The following is a 27,651-nucleotide window of genomic DNA, read 5'->3' as shown; positions in this document are numbered from 1 at the left end:
TTCTGATGAAGAGATTTCCAATGATCACGCCTGTTGGCGAATAGTTCGCGTGCATTTGAAAATATAAATCGTCATTCTGAACTACCAATTTGTGGCTGTTGGAAAATGTATTTCTCAAACAGTCGCGAAAAGGCGCGGCCCAGTGTGCTTCCCACTTATTGTAGGCTAGGTGCATCATACAATAAATGTGGCGATCATTAGCTAGTGCATCTCAGAGGTCATTCAGTCATACCTATCCCACTGTTGAGAAAAATACCTCCGAGTATATAATGATAGCCAAAAATTACAAATTATTTGTTTTCGATCCATTGTTTATATATAAGGGGGCAAGTTACAAATTTAACGTTACATATTCTAAGCAATTTGGAATTACTTGAATACTCTTAAAGATGATGCTATGAAATAATTTCATCCCTTTTTTTTACTTCATAATGACAATGACTGAAAAGCAAAATAAAATGATATTCTTCTCTACCGAATGGGATTCCGTAGAGCTCCAGTTCTCGGATTAATGGCTGCCAGCCATCAGTAGCCCGAGTGACCACAAACCTCCAATACCGCGCTGTTCCCTGGAAACCGTCAAATTCGGTGCGTGAGTAGCTCGAATCTCCTTTGTAGAAAGACTTGACATCCTGCCAGTCATACGGACTCCCAACCTGCGACATTTGCAACGTGAAGTTGTGAACGTTATGCACCCTCACTGCAATGCGGGTCAGAGTTGTGGGCCCTGCGAAGTCAAGTACGAAGTTCCAGTTGTTGTAGTAACGGGGCATACCCTGGGGATTCCACCATGTATCAAAGTCTCCATCGAAGACTTTTCCGGCATCATATGACACTCCATTGTCGACCCATGGGTACCCTGAGGATTCCACAACCCATGACGGATCCCGTCTCATCCACACACCTGGAGTGAGGACACAGAACGGTTAACCATAAGTTAGGCCGTGTTGATTTGATTGTACGGATGACATCCTCCGGGAACCCCAAAACTGACGCGAGCATGCGAATAAAACGTTTGGTAAAACGAAATTGGCTTCATTATGAAATCCATATGGTCAGGAAGGTTGAACAACTGACACGAAGAGTATGGTATATCGAACAGTAGATTCTTCATATCTGCCATTTGACCTTGGAATTGATATTAGCATTAGTATACGTTTCCAATATTTTGTTTGTCATCTATGGCATATATTTGCTCATTAGTATTTTGCAGCTACGATTAACAGCAAGGCTAAAAATCTTTTGTCGGAAGCGGTAGGAAATTAATGCGCGCGCTGATGTAATCCATCTTAGCAAATCATCATGACCTTATATCGAAACGAGGAAACAAGGTAACAAATTCGCTAAATACAGTAAATATTCAAATATGACACTGGGGACTATGACATATAGGTCGAACGTCACAGATGTAGCAGTACACGTTGCTGAAAGGAAAACATTCATTGACTAGAGATAGGTATGTGCACACACCTACACACAGGTTCGCTTTTTAGTGTAAGTTATGTCAGGTGAAACCGGTCTCACTAAATACCGAAAACAACCGAAAACAACTTGAAATATACCGAAAACAACCGAAAACAACTCGACAAATACCGAAAACAACTCGAAGCCACCTAAAAAAGGTGAAACTGTAGCTAGGTAATGTCAAAGGCAGGTGTGAACATATATTGCCCTTGTAGTTAGATGGGTGCGACAAGGAGGTGGGGCAGTTAGAATTGGCCTGTCCCAACATGAACACTTCATCCTGCAAGAAGAAATGGACTGTCCCCACCTAAATAGACCCACCAGCAATAAGAAATTAACTAGCCTCGCCTAAAGGAAATAAACTAGCCCCACCTGAACAACTCTTCCTTCAGCAAGTTATGAGTAGAGTAACAAATGTTACCCTGTTGAACAACACACACCCTCATTGCAACCCCAGCTGTGGTCTGTTATTCCCTTTCTTGCAATCATATCAATTGACAGATTAATTGCATCCCTTTTCTGAAGTCCTTGACCTCATCAACATGCACACGGCCTTGCAATTGAGAAACACGAAGAAACAGCACTGAGACGTACGACTGCTGTGACGAAATTTCATTGGGGCATGCTAGCCCAACAGCAGAGACGGTGGACTGATAGACATTGGAAACGCTATTACAAATGACAATACAGGATACAGAATCAAGATTTTAACACGAACCAAAATGAACAAAGGCAACATTTGCAATTACAGAAGATTCCACTACCTCCCTAAGAAAAAATTAACTGTGCTAAAGCAATCAGCAGAAAATGACATAAACTACTAATAGAAAATAAAGTACCTATAACAAGAAAACCTTTGATCCGGGAAGAAACTACTATGATAAAACCGGTAACACTGCACAATTTATCTATACAAGAACAACATTCAGAAGAATTGTCTTCATATACATGTAAATGCACTGGTAGTAAGCTACACTAACAGAGACCACGAGTATAGTATTTGCTTCACTTCCAAGCCATTAAGAAGAAGCCAACTTTCATACCAGACAAACCAAGAAGACCTTCTTGAAAAGGTATTTTAGTTACAGGGCTACAATAGTATGGAATAGATTACCATTGTTACTGGAGACCGCCCAATCTGTAAGCTCTTTTAAAGTCGTACTTTGCGAACTTTCATCTCTCTTATTATCAGTTTAAGTGATTACGACCTCAACAATAAGATCTTCAACATGTGACCGTAGGTAACATACTCCGTAACGTATTAACGGTTTCCGTCTTATCATGTAATGCAGGAGATTTATAAACCTTTTTTCATTAATTATGCAAATTAGCTACGGACTAACATAATTGTAACTTGATTTTGTAACTTATCATTCAAACTATCAACACACCAACTATCATGACAATCCGTCCACCCTTTCTTGACTTATTCCCTTTCAAAGTCAAAAGCCCATGCAGTTTAAAAAAGCCGCCAGGGGGCCAAACTAACACGACTTACTCCCTGCCCAAAGACGTATCCACTAGTCAAAAATCATGAAACTGGCACTTAACTCCAATTTTGAACCTATGCTGCAGTGCCGTAACTCGCCGCTATGAGGCCCATTATCGAACATGCTCTTCCTTTTCCCAACCCCTACATATTAAAGTACCAAAACACACACACACTCGCCCCGCCAGAAAGTGCCGACGGAAAGTGCCGGGTGAACCGTTTTCGAACAGGACCTTCGTTTCTGTAATCGCTACTCAAATACCAAATATCATGAAAGTCCATCCACAGCTACTCTAGTTATATGCTGTTGACCTGATATGTAGAGACACAACATCATGTCTTAACCGAAAATATAACCTTCTTGGTGAAGGTAATAACCTTAGAAAGGAAATTGCATGAAATGTCTATTGTGGAAAAAAACTAACCTTGACCAGTCACGCCAGTGCCCATAGCGACGAGGACTAGCAGCCCCACAGATACCGACACTCGCCGGTCCATCGTGTGTCAAGGCTACCTGGAATAAAAGTATCAAGAATTAAGAGTGGCAATGATTACCTCACACACACTTGTTACAATTTGTTCTACTCGTTTAACCAAAAGCACTCTTCAGTGCTTCAACAGCCGAAGAAGAAAATTATTGTTTTTGTGCATATCTAATAAAAACAGTAAACATGCACAGAAGCTTATCTGAAAGAAATGTTGAAACCGAAACCCCGGATATTTACAAATATATAAAAAAATCACAAGTGACCAGCTGACATTTGAAAGGTCTAACCAATTCCTGGATGAAGGTTTAGACATGTCGTACGTGTACGATCGCTAAACCTCCCTTTATACACATAACGCTCGCGTTACAAAAATTCTATGCTGTCGTGGGCAAAATTTTCTACACAATTCGGGGTCAACTGCAAACTGCAGCCGACTGAAGATGATGATGATTATGATGCTTAATGTTGATAACTTATTGCATTATTACATATCATACATAAGGCACTCCATGACGAACTGAAATTCATTTTCAATTTGATTTGGACAAAAGGGCAGAACCTTTGGTCAGGGGTTACATAGTGGTATCTTTCTGTTTCTATATTCAATTTATGGCTACTGATTCTTAACTGTGTTATGGCTTTACGAATTTCGAAGTTATTTATATCATACATTGTATTTTTCTTGTTTATAGCATTTTTTGGAACTGTTTAAAAGGGAAAGTTTTGAATTTTTTTGATACTGCTAAACCAATATTGTATGTGTATATTTTGTAGCCGGAGGCAAAGTTGGTCGATATACCAAGTACGGAATCAACAGTTTTAGTTCGCGGTGAGAGCGCAGCGCGATCGCCGTCTAGTGGAAAGGAGGTCCAACATGGCGTGATGAAGCCACGTGGTGATGTCTTGTCATTATTTCACCTTGGTAAGACGCAGTTACCCGATTGAGCTTACGGCTATAATCAGTTCAGCTCTGTGGTTCAAAAGGTTAATACTATACATCAATGCAGAAGGATCTGCTTCGTTAACTTCTAAATCAACAGCCCCAAGGCACACGCGTACGGTCCGAGAATAGATACTGTAGGCACATGTACACACGCGCGTTATGAGTGAACTGCAATCACTCGACATGACATATCTCTAGGATATACCTAAAATTACAAGACAGAAAATCATCACAGCTGCTTTTCAACGTCTTTGGAAAAAAAACTTGCATTCCTCCGCTCATAACCTCAGACATTAGGGGTTAATAAGACTTCAACCCTGGGCATGTTCTAAACAACTCACGTCCTCCACTTCTGACATTAGGTAAAGTATGTTTTTGCTGTGGGTACACGTGTACATAAATAGTTTCATACCTACAGCGTGAATACTCTTCGATGGGTTAAGGTATCGCTATCAGCACATCAAGCTAATCGATCTGCATTTGCTTGAATCGGTTTCTGAAAATTCTACAGAAGAAGCAAATGAATCAAACTGACTCAAGTGGAAATATAGTAACCTCTGTGGACGTCATAACGACTTTGATGTCCTTTCTGACAACACTGGAGGGGACAAGGACGTTTGACCTGCTTCGGCCACTTCATATCGTACTAAGGGATAACTGGAATCAGGAATCACTGCATTTAGCTACAGTTTATCTCTGCGTTTGAGTTGGGAACGTCTAAGCCGGGAAAAATATCGCCGAGGTGCCTGCCCCGCCTGTCGCTTCGGTTAGGTCATGAGCGTAAGCCGGAAAAAATCATCGATTTGCCCACCCTGTGTTTCGGTAGGGCGACGAGCGAAAGTCAGATAAAAATCTTCGAGTTCTTTTCCCTGCGTTATGGGCGTCAGCCAGGAAAAAATCGCCGTGGTGTCTCCTCTGTGTTTTGGTGTGTCGGTAGGGCATTGAGCATAAGTCGGACAAAAGTCTTCCCTATGTGTCGGCAAGGTAGTGAACGTAAGCCGGGAAAATTGTTATTAAAGGTGCCTTCTATGTGATTCGTTGTGTCGGTAGGACAATGAGTGTACATCGGGAAAATCACCGAGGTGCTTCCCCTGTGATGCGGTAGGGACCGGGGAGACAGCAAACGTCAACCGAAGAAAATCATCGAGAGTCGACCCCTGTGTGTCGGCAGGACCGCGAGCGTCAGCTGGGAAAAAATCGTCGAGGTGTGCCTCTGTTCGTTGGCAGGGCAGCGAGCATCAGCCGGGGGAAATCGTCAAGGTGTGCCTCGTGTGTCGGCAGGAAAACGAGCGTCAGCCGGGGAAAATCGTCGAGGTGTGTCTCTTATGTATCGGCGGGATAGCGAACGTCAGCCGAGGAAAATTGTCGAGGTATGTCTCTTATGCATCGGTGGGACAGCGAACGTCAGCCGAGGAAAATTGTTGATGTGCGCCAAGGTACGTGCGCCAAGGCACCTTTTCATATCGGCGGAAAAAAAAACCGTGATGTGTTGTTCACAATCGAACGATAACAGCAAATATAGTGGAGTACGTCTTGTATGCGTTAGTACGTAGAAAAATAGCATAATATGCGGACGGTCAAGCGCCGGCCATGTAAGTTGCCATGGTAAATACATTGTAGACAGGACAACAGGCCACTTCACGCGTCACTTCTTCTTTTAATAGAATTATACAGACAGAAAAAATATCACATGTAGCGGTGTGGATATTATAGCAAAGGTTTTATTACAGATTTTATTTGTTTGTAGAGTTCACATTGCAAGTCGAGCGAGGTCAGTGGAAAAAGTAGTCCTTGTACGTCCTGTGTTTCGGCAGCATAACAGATTATGATATGCTCACCATCAAGCGGCAGTCTGGGGAAAACTTTTGAGCGTCCGCCGGGGACATTGTCTGGGTGTCGACAGGACAACGAGCGTCAGCCGGGGAAAATCTTCGAGGTGAATCCCCTGTGTTCCGGCAGGGTAAGGGGAGTTAGCCGGTCCAAACGATCGTCTCGGTGACTACGTAGGTTGATACGTGTAAGTCGGATAAAACTCGCCGCGGTGCCTACCCAGTATTTCGCTGTGTTGGTAGGGTAAGGAGCGTAAGCCGGGGAAAAATCTACGAGGTGTTTCTTTGTGTCTCGGCAAGACAGCGAGCGTCAGCCTAAGAAAAATCGCGGAGAGTCGTCCCGTGTGTTTCGGCAGGACAGCGAGCATCAGGCGGCAAAAATCGTCGAGGTTTGCTTCGTGTGTCGGCAGGACAGCGAGCGACAACCGGGAAATATTGTCGACGTTTAAGACCATACCTAGACGACAAAAAACTGGCGTCTCTATAGTTAATCGCGCCATGTAGACTACCCAGCGCAGACCACAACTTGCGATTGTAAATTAGCGGATATTGTACGTACATAAACCTTCGCTAAAATACATATTCCTCGTTATACGTTGACTGGACGCAAAACCTAGCCGACAAAAAGTTTAATATGAAACCGAATGGTGTCGAAAAAACGCTACTTGAGTGCGAAAGAACTAGAAGCCGAGAAAAATCGTCGCCGTGCCCCCCCCCCCCCCTGTGTCGGTAGCGTAATGAGAGTATGTACGCTGGAAAAAATCGCCGAGTTGTCTCCCCTGTACATGTGTGTCGGAAAGAGAGCGAGCGTCAACCGAAGAAAATCACCGAGACTAGTCCCCTATGTGCCGGCAGGGTAGGGAGTGTCAGCCGGAGAAAATTGTCGAGGTGTGCCCCTTGTTTGTCGATAGGACAGCGAGCGTCAGCCGGCAAAAATCGACGAGGTTTGCCCCGCGTTCGTCGTCAGGGGAGCAAGCAACAGCCGAGAAAATCGTCGAGATGTGCATTTGTTCGTTGGCAGGACAGCGAGCGTCACCCGGGACAAAATCGTCGAGGTGTGCCCCTCGTGTGCTGGCCAGAATGCGAGCGTCAGCCGGGGAAAATCGACGAGCTATGCCCCATGTTTGTCGGCAGACAGCGAGCGCCAGCCTGGAAAAATTGTCGAGGTGTGACCTTGTATGTAGACAGGACTGCGAGCGTCAGCCGGGGAAAATCGTCGAGGTGTGCCCCATGTTCGTCGGCAGGAAAGCAAGCGACAGCCGGGGAAAAATCGTCGAGGTGTACCTACTGTGTGCGGGCAGGATAGCGAACTCCAGCCGGGGAAAAGCCGTCGAAGTGCGCCTCTGTATGTCGGCAGGACTGCGAGCGTCAGCCGGGTAAAAATCGTTTAGGTGTGTCCCTTGTGTGTTGGCAGGACTGCGAGCGTCAGCCGGGGAAAATTGTCGATGTGTGCCCGATGTTCGTCCGCAGGGGAGCAAGTGTCAGCCGGGGAAAAATCGTCGAAGTGCGCCTCCTGTGTGTCGACAGGACAGCGAGCGCCAGCCGTGAAAAATCGTCGAGGTTTGCCCCCTGTGTGTCGGCAGGACAGCGAGCGCCAGCCGTGAAAAATCGTCGAGGTTTGCCCCCTGTGTGTCGGCAGGACAGCGAGCGCCAGCCGTGAAAAATCGTCGAGGTTTGCCCCTTGTGTATCGGCAGGACAGCGAGCGCCAGCCGGGAAAATCGTCGGAATGTGTCCCCCTTGTGGGTCGGCAGGACAGCGAGCGCCAGCCGAAATAAATCATCGTGTGTCGACAGCACAACGGACCGCGAAATGCCCCCTTCGACGTGTATGGTCTTCTAAGATTTGTTAGGAATAACATCGCGATCGTCTTCCCTTGAGATAGCTTATTTGGCAGGACTAGTTTGACACCTTGCATACACGAGGAAAAGCAAGCGTCTCTATCATTTATTGTGCCATGTTCGGCTACCCAGCACAGACCTCAACTTGCGCTTGTAAATGGGCGGGTATTGGACGTACATAAATCTGCGCTAAAATACATTTTCCATTTTATACGTTGTCTGGACGCAAAACCTAGCCGACAAAAAGTTTAATATGAAAGAGAATGGTATCGAAGAAATGCTACTTGTGTGCGAAAGAACCAAAACTTGATCTTCAATTAAAACAACATACTGAAGACGACCAAGAAAAACTGTCGTATATGCAGTAAGCAAATATATATTGTCACAGTTTACTTTACTCACGGTTGTGGGGTGTTGGGCTGTCTTGATCGGTATCCCGTACGGATGTGCAGGTGAAGGGTGCGATGGGTGCTCGGACAAGCGTCGGGTCTGGTGCCGTCGAGGTTATCCGATCCTTCCGACCCACGTCGTGCACACTGGCTGGCGACGGTTGGTGAAGATGTCAGGTAGGGACGTCTCCAGGCTGATCTCCCCGTCGTGGTCTGCCGCAAACCGCAGATTTGCCGCTTTTTCTAGCCTCAATCCCGGTGTACGCCCCCGACAAACGATACATCATCCCATCTTAAAATGACAGGTCTGGATGACATCATGGTTTTCACGAGCAGGTGCGTCGTCGGAGTTTGGTAGTCTCGATCAGACTCTTGAGATGGTCGCAAGAAGAAGAACCTAACCAAAAAAGCGGAATACTTAACAAGAGGAGTCAGCGGACCGTACAAGGTCTCACCGACCACTAGAACATTTCTCGCCGGCCCACTTTCTTCATGGAAATCATTCGCTTTCTTTGTTGATTTCCCCACTGTCTTGCCTCTAGAGGAGGCTGATGGAGACTACCAATCTAGTATGCAGGAATGTGGCGTACGTGAGCATTGGGGTTGAACGTGGGAGTTGAGCGAGGTCGGAGGTAACAAAAACAAATTAAAGGTCGTTGCGTGCGTGCAAAGTCGTACATAATTACTTTTATCGCTTTTTAATCGTTCTGTTTATCCAATATGTCCTTGAAGAAACATTGGTGCCATCAACCAAGCATGTCTAATAAGTCTGTAAAACTTGCACTTCTTACGCGTCTCAAATGTAGTCTCCACATCTCTATGGGGACAACAGCAAATATAGCGGAGATGACTAGAAACTATATTCTACAATTAGAGGTTGGGTCGCGGAGATATAGTAGTGGTTGGGATTTTTTACCGGCTCGCTCTCCTCACCTCTGTCGCAAAACGCACCAGGGCAGCGGAGCTTAGTCTCTTCAAAATCGGTGTTAGTACCCTGCCCTGTGAAACATAAAACTACCCTGGATATCAGAGTACAACTTAGCCGGCCACTCCCCGAGCCGGCTAATTCGATTTACGGGGCATGTTGCTACTGGGCTCGGGAAAGAAAGGTAGCCGCGAGCGCTGTTCTCTGGCGACCAGGGTAGCATAAAACATCGTTAGGCAAATAGTTTTACTGCCACGGATGAACGCGCATCCGCCACATCGGAAACACTGTTCAGCGGGTCGCACCAACACCCGCTGTGATCTCTATTCACTGTCAACAATGACCGCCAGATTGAAAGTATCATAACGTAATGCTAACATTCTACAACTGATAAAAATATTTTTTACAGCAATTACAAATATATATGACATGTATACATATGTTTATTGTCAAATCAACAGATGAATACCCTAACCTGAGCATGTGGTAAATACTCTAAAGCGGGAAAAACGCGAGTGAATTACGTTTACGGCTGCATACGGTTGTCTCAAAGGATAGGGGAGCGAGCCGGTAAAAATCCCGACCACTACTATATCTCCGCGACGCAACCTCTGCTTGGAGAATATTGAAACTAGGCAGCTGCAATAAAGTTGGGTACCGGGCAACCTAAGATGCTCTACATTGTTCTATTATTGTTGTGATAAACCTCGAGCATCATGAGGTTATAAACATTGTCACATGAAACCGCCAATATGCAATCTCCGCTCCCAATTCAGTTGATAAAGTAACACTTATTTGCATGTATGTTATGTATTTGTGTATTTTTTTTATGTATGCATATGTCTGTGTATAGAGCTATCACATCTTATAACTAATAGACACAATCTTTTCCTCTTACTGGTGAAATGGTGTGATAGTGGGAGCTATCATATTTGTTCACTTATAGACACAATCCTTTTCTTTCTACTAGTAGTAGGTTAGCCCACTAGTAGGTTACCACAGGTAGGATAGCCCACTGGTAGCAGAATGTGTTTTACGTCTCATCATAAGGATTAGTGCCAGGTAGAAAAAGCAGTCTGTGCCATTTTTCATGTCTTGGTGACATTTGACTTGAACCCCGACCGTCCCTCGCAATGTACGGTGAATGCTCTATGCTCTTCTGCACTGTTCCCTGTTGTGACTTTAGGTCTCGCCGCATTTCTGGAATCTACATGTGATTAAGCCCTCTGGAGCTGTCATAAGACACTGACGTCTTACCGAACTGTATGATTTTTACTGCTATGTCCAGAGCAGCCCAAGGCCATGTCAACCATTCTGAATGTTCAACTAAACTGTAGAATATAGCGCCAAATCTGTCGATTCCGTAGTTATGATCACCGCCAGGGTAATGGCACTGAGGAGCAAAAACGTGATGATGTACATCACTGTCTAAGCTGCCTACATACCAAATCATCCTTAGAAGATTTGGGCAAAATTGCCTCTGCAGTTCCAGAGCAACCTGCTGGGGGACCCAAACATACTTCACGTAATCCTTACGTCAGACGCTATCTGCCACCAAAAATCAAGACCATAGCACATCCTGGTCAAAAGATACAAAAATCGAAATTTCTGCTGCAGTACCAAGGTCACATACCAGGGGGCCCTGAGCTTGACCTTCGTCTTCATAACATCTCCATAACCGTCACAACTCTACCCTCATATCAAATATCATCGTAATCCATCCAGAGGTTCGTGACTTATACTGACCTGAAATATAATATCCGGAAACACAAACACATACAGACACACAGACAGACACACCTAAGACTATATCCCCAGTTTTCATGGAGATGATAAAAAAGGCAGGGGTTTCGAAGGCTGGTTGGGAATTGCCGTACCCCATTTAGAAATAGACCGGAAGGTGTAGTATCAAACTTCAGTAAAGCCCATCTTGCCCGTACACCACATGAGTCTTGAGAAGCCAGAAGAGGTGTGATTCCCACGCTCCTTTATTGTGATGCCGTTGTGAACATGACCTCGCGTTAATAGATGCCTAAGGCACTTGAAGTGCATTATACACGAGACAGGTAGCTTGACATTTGTCACAATGGGACCACCAAGGTAGATCATGAGAACAGACTGACTGTGGAAACACAGAAAATAATAGATGTTTCATATATAGAGATGCCATCTGGTTAGATTCTGTGAAAAAGTAAAACACATAATGGAGTGAAATCTGGTATATGGTACGTGATCGTTCGTTTGAGCCACTTCTGTTATTGTAAGAGTCTTTTAAGGTTGTACATACTTCATAATATGAGACCTATGTTGTGCCAAGTGAACATCCTTTCGTCATTGCAAGCCTCTTTTGACATTTCAGTCATTTTAGATTCGTTTTTAATTCAGTTACAAAAGCTGTGATTTCCATATCCTGTTCATCCGAGCTTGAAACGCAAATGCGCCGCACGTCAGTGTGACAGGTACCGCAAGGGAGAGTTGCCGAAAAAGGCACAAGTGTGCCGCAGAACATGCAAACGACAACGCAACGCCACTGAACCGCAGTCCAGTGGCGTTACTTTCTGCTTGGGTCTGGGTTAACAGTGGAAATACTGTGATGTGGCCACAGCTAAGGATTAGCCATGAAAATCGTCGTAACATGTCCATCGGCAGCGCAGGACGACAGACCTTGACCACATCGGGTTGTCTGATGGACTATCTTTTGTTAACGTTGACAGAAGAGATTGCGCCCTCTTCATATCGACAGGGAAAACAACACATTGTCCAGAACGCGAGTTTAGTGTGTACGTATGTACATTTGTACTTGCAGTTGATGCATTTATACTTCGAATACGTGTCGTGCGTAGAAAAATATCGCTATGTACCCACAGTCAAGCGTCGACCGTGAAAATAGCCGTTTTACTTCTCTGTCGTGTTTGACAGTACAGTAGGCCACGTTGCGTTTCGTCTTCCAAAAGCATGGGTCAACAATAAATATCATAATGTGCCGTGTACAGTTGAGCGCTGGTTGTAGAGATGACATTCAAGGTGCCTCTGTCACAACCTCCCGCTGCTAGGGGCTAATTGGCTCCGTCCTTCGCCGCCTCAGTCGGGCGGTTCGCTCGGGAAAACCGTCGAAGCGCGTCGAAGCGGGGAAACCGTAGAGGCGCGTCTCATAATAACTTAAGAAAGCAAAACGAGCGATGACATAGATACTTTACTCACGGTTATGTGTTCTTGGGCTATCCCGGGTACAGATAGATGTGAAGTTGCGGACCAAGACACGAAGTAGGGACGTATCCAAGCCTATCGTCCCGCCTCAGTCTGTCACAAGCCGCAAATGCCCACAGAGAAGTCAATGGAGGAGGCTAATCCAAAAAGGGCAATCACCTGTGACATTTCATTTTTAAGTGTAGCTGCTTGGCTTAATCTCCTTGGGATTGTTCGGCTAGTCACTAATTCAAGAAATTTTTATGACCTCATGCAAGTATGCCTGATAAAATCTTGGAACTTGGACTTCTTACACGTCTCCAATGTTGTGCATTGTCCAATCCTCGTTGACTGGACACAAAACCTAGCCGAAAAAAGTTTATATGGAAGAGAATGGTGTCGAAGAAACGCTACTTAAGTTGGAAAGAACTAGAAGCCGTGAAAAATCGGTGCCCCTCTTGTGTGTCGATAGCGTAATGAGAGTACATGTATGTACGCCGGGAAAATCGCCCCTGTGTGTTGGTACGATAAGGAGCGTATGGCGGAAAGATAGTGTGCGTCAACCGAAGAACATCACCGAGACTAGTCCTTTATCTGCCGGCAGGGCAGGGAGTGTCAGTCGGATAAAGTCGGTGTGCCCTCTGTGTGCCGGCAAAATAGCGAGCGTCAGTCCGCAAAAATCAATAAGGTGTGCCCCATGTTCGTCGGCAGGGAAGCAAGCGGCGGGCGGGAAAAAATCGTCGAGGTGTCCCCCCTGTGTGCGGGCAGGACAGCAAGCGCCAGCCGGGAAAAAATCGTCGAGGTGTCCCCCCTGTGTGCGGGCAGGACAGCAAGCGCCAGCCGGGAAAAAATCGTCGAGGTGTCCCCCCTGTGTGCGGGAAGGACAGCAAGCGCCAGCCGGGAAAAAATCGTCGAGGTGTCCCCCCTGTGTGCGGGCAGGACAGCGAGTGCCAGCCGGGAAAAAAATGTAGTTTCCGAATTTTCCCATCTCCTCCTTTGTGTACTCCTCTAGCTGTTGCTTTCGCTTTGTCTGTCATGTGGGTTCCAAGTTCGAGGAGTCTTAAACTTAGTACTGATTAATAAGGCATCATCATCGCACGACCCATAGTTAGGACGTTGTCGCATACGTCGTGCAATCGTCGTACGATTTTGGCGCCATAGGATTTTCAAGCTTTCTTTGACAGAACCAACCACCGACAAGGATACTAATACAAGGCAGCCCTTTGTGTACCAAGACAGCTGAACTTTGTAGGACAGGTGCATGGCTGCCCCCCCCCCCCCCCCCCAAAAGGCAAAATGTTAGCTGAAAAGTTAGCTGTCGTACGACGATTGCACGACATATGTTACCGCGCCCTTACATGCGCGTCGACGCAAATGTCCGAATGTACGCCTGAGAATGTTCTCGAAGTCGGCGAAGACAATAATCGTGTAAACCAACATAGCGGTTTGAAGAGTGAATTTTAATGTGTCTTCAAGCCGATCATTCATGTTTTACAGGCATGTTTTTCTGTCGATCTGTTCATGTGTGAAAATGTTTCTCGCTTCAGTGCATGAGAGAACAACATAACGTGTTCAGAAACAATCAAGTGTTGTTAATAGCTAAGAAATTAACAAAAGGGTAAACTTTGAAAACGTCTCTTTGAAAGGAATCCCATTTTTTACACATGTAGTGCTGTGCTATCAACTAAAATTTGGAGAAGGGTTCACTATCGATTAAGACAGCACCACCGCATTGGCCATCCAAAACAGGTATGGTGTATCACATCAACCTGGGTTTGGCACGTTATTATAATTACTCATAACTAGCATTTTAGATAATAGAAACACCATGGGACATCGTGCTCTGCCTTGGCATGAGCATTTGGTTGGGGAAGACTTCAACACATTGTATAAACGAGTCAAGCACCACTTTCAATATCAGCCAATAAGGTGTATTCTTCACGTAGTGTAATGAAGAACAAAAACTTTTGAAACGAACAACAGAAGGTCTTCTTAACAGCGGTTTCATTTAAAGTGACTTTCACGGGACCATAGGAACTAAATGTGACCGAAGAGTTTATTCTAATTATAATTGACGGACCATTTTCCCCCAAACCACAAATAATGTCGGTGACGGCAACCAGACATGTCCGATATCAGCCACAGGGCCACATAAACAAGATACGACTGGTCACGTATCTATACGTTCAGACGCCAGGTGGACGGGACAGAGCTGCATCAGAGGGTCAATAGGTTAGCGTCAGAGCCTCGGGATGTGGCTAGGAGGAGGGAGTGTGATATTACCACTATTGGTACCTGCATGTAATGCAGGTTTAGCTTTCAGTAGCGTGAGAATGTGTGGAAGGGGCGTTTCCGGCAATGTATCTTGAGAACAGATTGTGCGAGCGCGATGATTTTTTTGGGCCTCCTAGTGTTTGAACTTAACATTGCAGGTTGCATTTTTCGTATTTTGGGGGCGTTTGTGGCGCTGTATGTCCTGAACGATACGCGCGATTGCGATGATTTTTGGTGCATGGGTGGGTGATTGTTGCCTGTCGTTTGTGTTTGACTTTGAGCCTCCTTGTGTTTGAACTTGACACCGCAGGTAGCTTTTTGTGTGTGGCGTTTCCGGAGCTCTATCTCCAGAACGAACGGTGCGAGCGTGATGGTATTTGGCACATGTGTTGGTGGTGGTTGCTTAATTCTAAATTTTGATTTTGTCTCTCTTAGTGTTTGAACTTGACACTGCAGGTTACCTTTTGTGCGTGCACGGCACTTGCGCTGTATCTCCAGAACGCAACGTGCAATTGTGCTGCTATTTGATACATGGGCTGGTGCTGTTGTCCTGATGGTCAGGTTTGATTTTGGGCCTCCTAGTGCTTGAACTTGATACTGTAGGTTGACCATGTTTTGTGCGGTTTGCGCATCTCCACCAATATCTGCTTGGTTGTGAATATAGGTGATGGTTGGGTTTGGGTTGGTTGATAGGTCTTAGTTTACATGTGAAACCATCACCTGTTTTTGCCGTGGCCTGTGCCACCTTCAATGTATCAGGTTACTTTGTATCCCCTGTTTTAGTGGCAAGGTGTCTCTTGCCAGATGATATATCTGTTGCTGTATTGGTTAGGTATGATTTGAGTTTGTTTCCGAGTTAGTCTTTGTGCACGTGGTGTTTCCATAGCTGTATAGTACTCAGAATTTTAAGTTCTGGTACAAGTTCCTTTACCCTGTTTGGCAATTATGGTTAAACAGAAGAAGATAAACTTTCTAAAGTGGAGGAGAAATGCATAGAGCATGAGTGTAGGAGAAAGGCATGTGTATGATTTTTCCTGTGTTTCTTTGGTGATGCCATTTCAATGCTGTATGCAGGTAATTTGTAGTTTTGTAGTTCATATTCACTTGGTTTTGGGGCCTGTTTAATCTGTAGTAAAGGCAGGGTTAAGTAGTGGAGGCTTTGTTCTGTTTTAAATTAGGTATTGTTTGTTTAATTGTTACAATTTGTCACTGCAAATATATGATGAAATTGTTTTTCCCTTCGAATTCTAAGCAACTGCTCATTGTTTGGGGGGATGTTTGCTGGGTGTTCGCTCTGGCTACAACAGCTTTCTGAACTTTTCAAAAATTCCATTGCCATCTATAAATGGGATTGACAAAGACATTTTGAAAAGTAAATTCTGCTGTTAAATTACTACAAGAGATTTAGGTTTGGGTTGGACGGATTGAATACAAATATCATTTCACCCTGGGGACTAACTGTTGCTGTTGCATGGGGGCTACCACTATTCATAGTGTCTATGGAACTACTGTAAAAGTACCATTGGTCAAATTATGCAAATAACCTTCCAATGTCAAGTGATATAACACTCCACAAATAAATCTTTAGTCAATGTCATTGCAAGAACACACACCAGGGAGATTTAGCAGCTGCATTAGGTCATTATGTTGAAATAGGAAGATATCAGTACTGAATATATCATGTGGCAGAATAACTACATTTGTACATGGGCCATCTGAGACCAAAAAAAAGGTGGCAAAAAGTCGTCTCAACAACTTCAAGGTACTGTGGTTGGTTATTTACTTAAGAAATCCAAAATAAGTAATGTCCACCCATGTCCAAACGTACAAATTCAGAAAATGGAATTTCAGACTTTTGCATGGTGCACGATTTACACCGTAAAAAGCTCACTTTTCTAACCACCACAGAAAAAAAAGGAAAAAAAATACACAATAAGTCTACAGGCACCCAATATATTTAATGCAGGTCTGAGGTCTACGAACTCTTGTTGTGAGATAGGTTGAGAGATCACTATGAGAACCAACCAAGCATGTGAATAAGATTTGGTAAAAACTTTGATGTCTTTCGTCATTCCTAAGTTTCCCGTTATTGCCCTGGCAAAAAAGACACGGTTCCTCTCAACATTAGTGATTTTAGAGAAAGGTATCTGCACATTACTTGATTGTAGACAACGAACTCGAGTGATACATCATTCTATAAAACTAGTACAATACAGAGGTAAAGGGTTAAAAGCTGCAATTTTGCAACCGTTAACTTTACAAAATCATTTCTATTCACATTCCACTGAATTGTGGTCGAACTCATTGATCACTCTCCGTATGTAAACGACACACGAAAGTCTTTCCAAACTGAGTCTTCTATCCGAGATGATCATCCCATATATCTAAAGAACCATCTTGGTGATTTGGGTTGGGATAATGTGATCTTTTGTGCTCTATTGTTATGGAGATCAAAGGTCTTAAAGGGCAAGCCTTTAAACACGTAGTTATTTTTGCCTGAGACAAATTACCAGACCTCACCTGCTATTGACAGTCCGTAGTGGTGTTCACATCTATTGAGGTCTGGCTAAGTATGACAGCTTACCAAGTATGTGAAGGCACAAGCACTCTTCAAGACACCTTTAAGATATCGACAACAGATATGGAATTAAAGCAAATACGTTTCCCATGAACCTAATCATAACATTAACAACCAAGAATATAACTAAAAGTAATGACAACACTGGCTCACCATTCCTGTCTGATAGTGTAGGACGCTGGCTGGTAGTTACATGTACAGTTCTATAGTGCAGTCTACACTGTTTGTTAGACCACTTACCACTAGACACCTCAATTACAATCCATCACCTATAGGCCTCTTACATTACTATTGCAGGGATGGGAACTGTATTTCAGATTCCACAATGGCAGTAGACGAATTAGACAGAGCTACCCCTACATAACAGGCTGGTTTCAGAAATAACTTAATCACAACTGATCGTTTTCATTGAAGTTGGTAGTAATCATAGTAGTACATTTGTAAGGCTTTCTTCCAACATAAAAGTATACACGGATCAAATTTTCAACGACCACTGTCGCCTTCTTCAGGATCAAAACTTATAACCAAACCGATAGTTTATTTGATTTGAATACTATAATCAGAAACTATGATCTTACAAAGTCATTTCTTCTCACATACCATTTATTTTAGTTGACGTTAAGCTATTAGTTTGCTATGTGAGTGACACAATGAAGACTTTTCAACTGAATATTCTATCGGATATGATCACCTCATATATCAAATACGGCCTTCACACTGAAACTGAATTAGCAGGAATCAAGCAGAACCAGTCGGAATGAACTATTTGCAATATTCGTGCCACATTCGGGGCCATTCCGAGTGGGTCTTCCAAATGGACCTTAAATCCCCTTCACACGAGAAGGAATGAGCCAAAATGCCGTCAGAATGAAAAGTCTTTTCTATTCCTGGGAATTCGTAGTGTATTCTATTCTAGAAATTCTCACTGCATTCCAGATATTCTTTGGGCCACGTTCGGGCAGGATTCGAAGTGCTTGCCATTTCGGTTCCCCATCGAATGAGATAACGTTTCGAATAATGTTGGAATGCCGCAGAATGCGGTCATACTGCAGTTAAAATAGTTAGAATACACTTCGAATACACTTCGAATGCAGTTCGAAAGATTTTGACATGCCAAAAACTTTCGAGCCAGCAAAAGTATGGGGACGAATATATGGAATGCAGTAAGAATGTCTAGAATACACTACGAATTGCGATGAATTGACAGGAATAGAGAAAAAATTCATTCTGACGGCATTCCGACTCATTCGTGCTCTCGTGTGAAGGGGGCTAAAAGAGTCATACGCGTCCTGTGTTGTGATAGCTATATCCACAGAATTTCGCGATCACCAGAGTAAATGTACTTCATGTGAATCTGTAACACTCTTTAAACGCATGCCAAAGTATTCAACATGTGTATGCAATCATAGTGCGCTATAGCTAGCAATGCGAAGCTGACAAAATCTTGGCACATGGCTGTACGAGCAACCTCCTTTTCAAGCAGAGCTTCTCCGGCTAGCTTTTTTCTTACTTTTTTATGCGTTTTCGTCGGGCTTTCTATTTTGAGAGTAGCGAACTTAGGCATTGTGCTTAATCCAGTGGCCACTAAGATGACCCGAACTCAAGGATAACTTTCAAAGCCTGTCAATCATCAATTAGAGTATGCCACAAGGTAAGCATAGCCGGCCAAGGAAGAGTCGACATGGTTGTCACGCGACCTACACGCTCCAATATAGGGTTATCTTTCCACAACGGCCACTCTAAATCTCAGCCTGAAGACAAACAATATCAATCTGCTCTAATATCAACTCCCCTGAGACCACTGACGCCGATATCCATATCCATAAAGATTGAATGAAAAACCTTTGTTGCACATTCATGCCTCGACGGGCTAGGTACAGCGCACTGATAACAGACATAAACAGACATATGCAGAAACAACAGGATGCAATTTAACCATTTGAAGGTGCTAAGCTAACAGGATGGTCAACATCTTCTCGCTTCTTTGTACATGTGTATATATAGTAGCAGACAATGTTTGATACACAGGGTTTATCTAGGCGCATCAAAAATAGAAATTTATCCGTAGTATCAAGGTGTTCAAAGTACGGAAACTCTTTTATGATATGCATGTAGTTATAAAGCACAGTTCTTCCTTATGGTACAATTTACAGTGTAATATAAAGTGTTGTTCATCTTCTTCCTGCGGTGGATCACAGAATTGACAGACTCTGTGCTGCATATATATATACATACATATATATGTATATATATATATATATATATATATATATATATATATGTATATAAATATATAAATTTAATTAGCCCGGAGGCAGAAAGCTTCAGATGCACCGAAGACAGCCTGAACAAATCCACTTCAGACTAGAAACCATATTAGCTATATAGGATAGAATGGTCCAGAACCACCCTAACATGTAGAGTGCATTTGTAGAACATGAAACTCCTTTACAAGCAGATGTAGGATCGATCCAGCTCATCAGTCTCAGTGTTTTCGTGTGTTTTTCAAAACACACATGTTGCACTCCGCACAAGTTGCAGTTAGACAACGCGACGATCTAATCTTTGGCGGAAAGTCAAATTTTGCTATGATCTATTCATGCATGAAAAGGTTAGCAAGCCTGTCGACTATCGTTTTCACAGTATGTTCAACCACCTGGAAACTTGCTGCTTCACACACAAATTTGTTGGCAAAGCGGCCAAATATTAAAATGGCACATTTCATACATAGAGTTTAAAATTTTCGAAGGAAATTTAATCGCTTGTTCAAGTACGTGTGACGAGATAGTAGTAGATGGTGAATGGTTAGTCTTTGAACTAGATCGGTCAACTCAACTGTTGATGAACATGAATTAGCCTTCTAACCAGATCAATTGATTTTGCTTATCCTTTAACATCACAAAAACATGGCAAACACAGACCATATTTAAGTTTTACTTCACACATATAGGTGTTAAACTGGATGAAAACGTTTGAAAAAAAAACGCGCCCCGAATACGAACAAGCCGCCCACACACATCTGGTCAAAGTGACGCTTTCCAAATGGCCGTGTGTAGCAATAGACCAGCCTCTCCGGCCAGTTAGAAACTGTAGAATGTACCATGTGTAAGTATGACGTAAGGTGTCCCGTTCAGAAACCTAGGGAAACAGCTACAATATGCCCCCCTCCATGTTGACGATTTCACTCAACCACAGATAGCTCTTCTGACAAAAGTTCAGACTTAAAACCGCAAATATGACATGTGTGTTAGTCGATCGCTGTTTTAATTTCCAACACATACATTTGTAGAATGTATTTTATAGAACTATCAAGCTCACTTACCATTGTTCTCGGTTCTCTTGAAGCCCGAAACGCTGTTCAAGTCTCCAGGCCTATTCCAAAGGACGTGACGTCACCCATAATCCACACATAGATTGTTGCATAGAACACATGTACATTGTAAATCTCTTATGGTCGAATGTGATAAGCTATCCATAGTACACACTACACAGGATGGCAAAAACATTGATATTCTTTACCGAACATGGCGACGAACGGCTTTGAGTAAAATCTTGCGAAACTGGTTTGACACCAGGTGTAGCATACATTGTACCACTACACATTAGTGACATCTAGCGGTCCTTTCTGTAATACATGTAGCCCATACGATATACATGTATGTCGCCGAGATATCGTTTCGACCTTGAAGAATTCGACTGTTAGGAATCCAAAACCAATATATACGTGTACTCCCAATGTACATGTTACGACATCGGAGATTTGTCTGAAACTGGCTTGCTTTCCTTTTGTTGATATTCAAGACTACTCTACATCTGGAAAATACATATTTTCATTTGTATTTTGTTCAATTGTGCAATTCTAAACCTGAATCTGTAAAGACCTGATTCTGAGCTAATTCAAACACCCGCTAGATGGCACCACTGAATAATACACCTGGCGGAAAACCAGTGTGTCGAGTTTTTGTACAAAGGTCACTCGTCACCTCTGGTGGGCCGGTGTTGGGGAGGGGGCGGGGAACTTATTTCTTTATCCGAAGAGAGTAAAGAGTGCGTCTGCATTGTTTGTGTGTCTGTGCATCTGTGTATATCTGCGTGTATGTGTCTGTGTGTCTGCCTACCTGTCTGTCTGTGCGTGCATGTATGTCTGTGTCTGTTGCCATACGTACACAGTGCTGCTATGTGGGACTGGAATGGTCGCTAAGCAGCATGGGTAAGGGCCCAAAATCTTATATTGTCTTCTTTGATACAAGAATTATTCTGACGCTCAAATCGTAATTTTGACAGTCTCATGACTAAGATGATTTCTGGCGGCTTTAAAGCTTGTAAACTAGTGGCGAAGAGGCATATGATTTATGTGGGTTTTGCCCCCCTCCCCATGAATATAATAGATATCCCAACCGTCTTTAATAGACCATAAGTGTGGGAGACCCCTTAGACATCATATGGAATACAAATTAACAGTAGCATTTTCCACACATCAGTGAAATGTCAGCTCATGTCCTGTGTTCTCTTAATTTTTCTTCTAACTAAGCTATTCACTAGTAATTTTATCAAGGACACAAAAATGACAAACACATGTTTGTGGTACCAAAACTGCAGATCTATTCAATACTCAATTTACTTCTATAAAATACCTATTCAATATTTCACCGATAAGCGATCCCTTCTAGTTTTTACAAGTTAGACTATCGTTCTACTGTTCAGTACATGATGGTTAAGCTCTACTAATCTGTAAATGTGTAGACTAGCTTCTAGATTGTATTTGCCGTAGAAATACAATATCATCCACGTTGCTTTTGACTAGTAAAATATGTGATTCTAATTGTACAGTAAAGCCGAGTCTACACCTCACTAAAACATAGTCATACTTTAACATGCAATGCTTGTCAACTAACAACGCTCCTCAAAATTATAACCTCGGTACAGTAGCAAAATCTAATCAAAATGCCATTGAAGGATAAAAAGTAGTATATTGATAATACAGAAACCTACATTTAAAGTCTTAGAACAGTATTCTATTAAATGTCGATCTTTAAGTCAGAAGATGACAAAGTTAAATGTCAATACATAACTACATAAGGACTGGCCAACATCCTGCATACATGTTAAGAAAACTTAATACCCCACTATTCCACAATGTTTCACAACCAGTCTCAATGCCCTTTGGTCATTTCCAACCGTGTCTTCTCTATTTTGATCTCCTTCATTTCTTCTGAATCTGACGGTTGTAAATTGCAAATATGACGGCTACCATGTCAAACTCAAATGCCTGATGAGCCTTTCAAAATCATTCTCCACAGAACCCTGAGGTTTTGTCGCTAACAGGTTTAACATGTTGACCGCCGTGTCTGTCGCACTGTGGAGGCAGTAATGGACCTTTTTGTAAATTTATTATCACCAGCATTTTTTTTTCAGCCGACAACAGTTTTCTACCTTCTAAACGACGCCCATCTGCACTTTTCTCTATAGTGTTTGTGTTAACATGGTTGATCATAGTTGGTTTGTAGCGCCCAGTTTTATAACATTTACAGGCAAAGATTAACAGATGGTCTTCTACTTATTTGATCTTTTAAAAAATCTTAAGTTTGCCCATTGTGTGACATCACTTTGCTATGCTGTATTGTGAAAGTTTCGCAAATTTAGTCATAATCCGAACCAGGTCTGTTATGTTTCAATGATTGATTTCCCCATTAAATGTCCCTATAGGCTTCTAACTGTTGTCGTTTTTTATATCTAATTACTAATATGCGTCTGTGAATATCACAACGCTCAAGAGATAAAGAATGAAAAGACTTCTGTTGATTGAAAAGATAGAGACAAGATTAGATAGTAAGGAAAAGAGTGAAAGAAACCATAAGTGTGTGCGTTTCTCTCTCTCTCTCTCTGTGGGTGTGTGTGTGGGTGTGTGTGGGTGTGTGTGTGTGTGTGTGTGTGTGTGTGTGTGTGTGTGTGTGTGTGTGTGTGCATGTTTCCACATGCATTAATGTCATATGAGAGAGAGAGAAGAGCAAGAGATACAGTGAGCGAATAAGAGGGAGATGGTCGATAGATTGAATATGTATGAATATAGGAGAGAGAGGGAGAGAGAAAGAGAGAGAGAAAAAGAGAGAGGTAGTGACCGAATGAGAGGGATTTTGTGGGCTGCCATACTGATATCTCGAGTCTCACACAAGACACGACTACTCAGGTTTAGCGGTCGCATTCCCAGCCTTGTCCTTTCCCCAGATCTCAAGCGAATAGTTGTCAAAACCTGAAATAAAAGACCACATCAAATTAGAGGAAGGAACAAAACTGTAGGGCGAAGTACCAAATACCCATAATATATGTTACGCCATTACTGTTATTACAGTATACATATGTACAGTAGTTTGTGTTTGATCAATGGATATGATCTATTACTAAGTTACCACATGCAGACGTCACCTATAGGAAATAAAATCAAGGCACGTTATCTCTAATTTTTCTGTTCATTTGCTGAAAGAGCAGTATTCTTGAAATAGCATCTACCAACAGATTCTGTACAGTTCTTGGATGTCTTACTCACCGACACGATCCTCAGCCTGCTCCTTGACGTCACGACCACGTCTCTTCCTCACCAGGAAGACAGCAACAACCAGCAGGAGGACGCCAGCTATCCCCGCAGCTGTCCCGACAGCGATGCCGACGGTGGGGATGGTGGAGGCTGTGGGACAGCACAGACAGTCAGACACATAATGTTCATAATGTCTACTACAGTCGTGTGCAGATATTGTACACTAGGGATCTACTGTGCAGTCAGTGTTTACAGTAGTGTACAATATCTGTATATGCTGAATCAAACATGTGAATGTCAGCGAAATTATGAACACATTTGCTTATCATTGGAAATGATAACACGCAACAGCTCTCCACATAAAATCGTCCTCATAGTTTTGAGTATGGTGAACACAAGAAAATATTATGGTTTCAAGCTACGGAAGCTTTCTGGCTTTAAGATGAGTTATTATTTTCTCTATCGTAAAAAGACACGTGGTTCGAAACTAGTGGCACAGGTCACCCGGTTTGTTGACGTCAATGAGAGTCATTATTTGACACCATGCTAATGTACAGTTTCTTATACCTTCTCCTTGTCCTTGTCCACTCTCAACAGCGAAGGGTCCTTGGCTGACGGTAGTGATGTGGTCCCTTTCGCTGGCACGTCGCACTCGGGCCTCGCTCATGTCAGACACAGCGCGCCTGCGCCGCCTTGAGGAGACACATCCCTGACTGCACCGCGAGTCCGGGTCGTCTTTGAAGCAGACTACCATGGTGCAATGGATGTACACCTGGGGTGGGGGTAATAACAACATGTACATGAATCTGACGCACCAACACGACATTTATGGTACCCCAAATACCGCGTAGTACCCAAATACCATACAGTAGTCAAGAAATTCAAGTGAAAAAGACCATTCCAGAAGCCTAAGAGGTAGAGACACAAATAGACGCTGAAGCATGCACAAAGATGAAAAGTCGTCTTCTGTGACGGCAAAACGCAGGACATGTTTATTGGTAATCCATTAGATGCAAACTGTTTTCCTGGCTTAGCAGATATAAACCTTACGGCACTGCCACAATGTTTAGTACCAACTTTACATCATGAACATTTGGTCTATCCACCACCAGACGAAAGTTTACATGTCTGTCTATTTTACCAGACTGGGATCGTCAATGTTGGGGAAGGTGAAAGATTGGATGGAGTAGTATAAGGCCATGTCGTTAGACAGTGTTGTGTCAAGCTGAAGGGTGGTGTCGATGTCGCACCTACAGGAGAGAAGTGATCATGAAATTTCACAAATGGTCATGAACCATTTTTATTCAAGTATGATTTTCAGTCCTTGAACATGTGAGTTTGACACTTTGAGACTGTCACCAACTTTCAACACATTGCTACTTTTATGATGTAAGAAAACCATGTGAATAGTGGCGTACCCGTCTTGAATGATGCTGACGCTTGGAGAGTCACCAGGGTCGGTACTGGGCGTGGCGAGGCAGTGGAGAGCGAACAGCTCCAGGTTGTTCAGAGGTGAGTTCACGCTCAAGCCGAAGTGTAGATTGTCAGATGAAGTCACCTAGATATGTAGACATAAAGAATAGACTACTGTCTTCGGAGAGGGACAAATAACTGTAAAATTTATATGCACGACGAGCTTAGCTGAAACACAATGTATTACTTTCTAGCTAGTTTGTAAACAAGATGCCTACCCTGAACACAACGGTAGTTTCGGAAACCTTTTGTGTGACCTATTGGAAAAACAAAAAGAGATGCATTTTGATAGACTAAGCAAGAACGAAAGAAGTATGTCACCTGCACAGGGTAGTCAGGTGAATTGTATGTCGCAGTGAAGTCAGAAGACGTGAACATGTGCATCTCGAAGGTGAAACTGTTTTCCGCGTCCACGACTTGCACACTGCAAAGAAGACAACAAAGTTGGCAATGATACAACGATACAGACTGATGATCGTGTGTGAGAGATTATTCAGTCTATGCTTACTACACATTCAGAGTAAACCAAACAAAAGCCCAGAAACTGGATTCTAATCAATGACTTTCATCTCGTAGAGAGCTTTACACTGATTTGATCATGAATTTCTTCACGGAGCTGAACGTAAATAAATTATCTACTTCTTTTCTTCATACTTCAATGTAATAGATGAACCCTAGTTGAGACACAGTTGTGCATGTATGACAACGCTTACCGAGGAGGCGGAATGTTGTCGAGGATATCCCTTCCCTGTGAGACCACGTACTGACGGAGGAACTTACCGAGGAGACGGAATGTTGTAGAGACCACGTACTGACGGAGGAACTTACCGAGGAGATGGAATGTTGTAGAGGATATCCCTTCCCTGTGAGACCACGTACTGACGGAGGAACTTACCGAGGAGACGGAATGTTGTAGAGGATATACCTTCCCTGTGAGACCACGTACTGACGGTGGAACTTACCGAGGAGACGGAATGTTGTAGAGACCACGTACTCTCGGTGGAACTTACCGAGGAGACGGAATGTTGTAGAGGATATCCCTTCCTGTGAGACCACGTACTGACGGAGGAACTTACCGAGGAGACGGAATGTTGTAGAGACCACGTACTCTCGGTGGAACTTACCGAGGAGACGGAATGTTGTAGAGGATATCCCTCCCCTGTGAGACCACGTACTGACGGAGGAACTTACCGAGGAGACGGAATGTTGTAGAGACCACGTACTGACGGAGGAACTTACCGAGGAGACGGGATGTTGTAGAGGATATCCCTTCCCTGTGAGACCACGTACTGACGGAGGAACTCACACTGGAACCTCTTGCTGAAGGGCGTTCCTCTCACAGCGCCATTGTCAGACGTTACCTGACTGCCGATGGCCTCGTTAGTGAAGATGAACTTGTCATCTTCTGACGACTATGGAAACAATGAGAAAACAAAGAAGCTTAGCCACGCAAGTTCATATGTCGTTATCTGCGGGGTAACTTATATCCATTGCTTAAAAGGGCCGGGGTATTTAGGAATATGAAGTCAACGGATGGTGGTTTCAAACTGCAATATTTAATTAAAAAATTGCAGTTTGAAAACACAGCCCGTCGATCTTGATATCTCCAAATCCCTGCCTTGAAAAACAACGGATATAGGTTACCCCGGAGATAAAGGTGAACAAGCTTCAGATAAACAGAAAGCCTTTGTCATGAAACATTCAATCAAATTTCTAGGTGTTTTGACGTGTAACTGTTGAAACACTCAAATGGATCACTTTGGCACTTTTATAGCAATCTCGCTCGCCTCACCTATTGTTTTGTCTGTGACAATTTTCTGTTTTCCAGACGTCTACTTACATCCTGAATCGTCCCACAATCTTGAAGACCAGCCCGAAGAGTCACCTCCGTCTGGGTAACCGTCGCACGGCAGCTGTCGTCCAACAGGTGCATGTTGTCCACATCTACCGCCGGTAGCGCTGCTCTAGGGAAGGTCACCGTCATGTAGTCCTGATGGCACTCCACGTTCACAATAACTTCAGCTGAAACAAAATCCATGCACCTGAATAAGCATATAAAGTTCATAGGATACACATGTGCACAGTCAATCTATTTCTTGCTTCAGTCAATGGCGTTGAAAGACCAAAACATCTCTGAATCCATGCCATTGTACAGACTAACCTGTTGTCTCTGTCCCACTGATCTCTCCGATTTCCTCGTCGTTACCTCCAAACGCAGTCAGGGTGAAGGTGTACTCTGTGT

The 27,651-nt window shown here is 43.4% G+C and overlaps 2 protein-coding genes and 1 long non-coding RNA gene across 3 annotated transcripts in view; all 3 read right to left on the bottom strand.

Moving 5' to 3' along the window:
* LOC118409788 overlaps window positions 1–27,651 on the bottom strand; it is a 65,017-nt gene that overhangs the window by 12,927 nt on the left and 24,439 nt on the right. The gene's annotated exons all lie outside the window — the stretch shown is intronic.
* Window positions 827–21,125, bottom strand: LOC118409790. Its single transcript, XR_004830482.1, has 4 exons — window positions 20,727–21,125; window positions 8,455–8,838; window positions 3,379–3,467; window positions 827–904 (listed from the first exon to the last, which is right to left on the bottom strand). It is a non-coding gene; the product is annotated as an uncharacterized LOC118409790 (long non-coding RNA).
* LOC118409789 (ZP domain-containing protein-like) lies at window positions 23,529–25,487 on the bottom strand. The gene is made up of 4 exons (XM_035811102.1): window positions 25,355–25,487; window positions 24,504–24,708; window positions 23,949–24,086; window positions 23,529–23,654 (listed from the first exon to the last, which is right to left on the bottom strand). Exons 2-4 carry the CDS (start codon window positions 24,688–24,690, stop codon window positions 23,584–23,586), a joined length of 396 nt encoding a protein of 131 aa, XP_035666995.1. The 5' UTR covers window positions 24,691–24,708; window positions 25,355–25,487; the 3' UTR covers window positions 23,529–23,583.

Source organism: Branchiostoma floridae, chromosome 2 (genome assembly GCF_000003815.2).
Source record: "Branchiostoma floridae strain S238N-H82 chromosome 2, Bfl_VNyyK, whole genome shotgun sequence".
NCBI classification, from domain to species: Eukaryota; Metazoa; Chordata; class Leptocardii; order Amphioxiformes; family Branchiostomatidae; genus Branchiostoma; species Branchiostoma floridae.
Note: the sequence above shows the minus strand (reverse complement) of the source record. Positions and strands in the feature narration are given on the sequence as shown.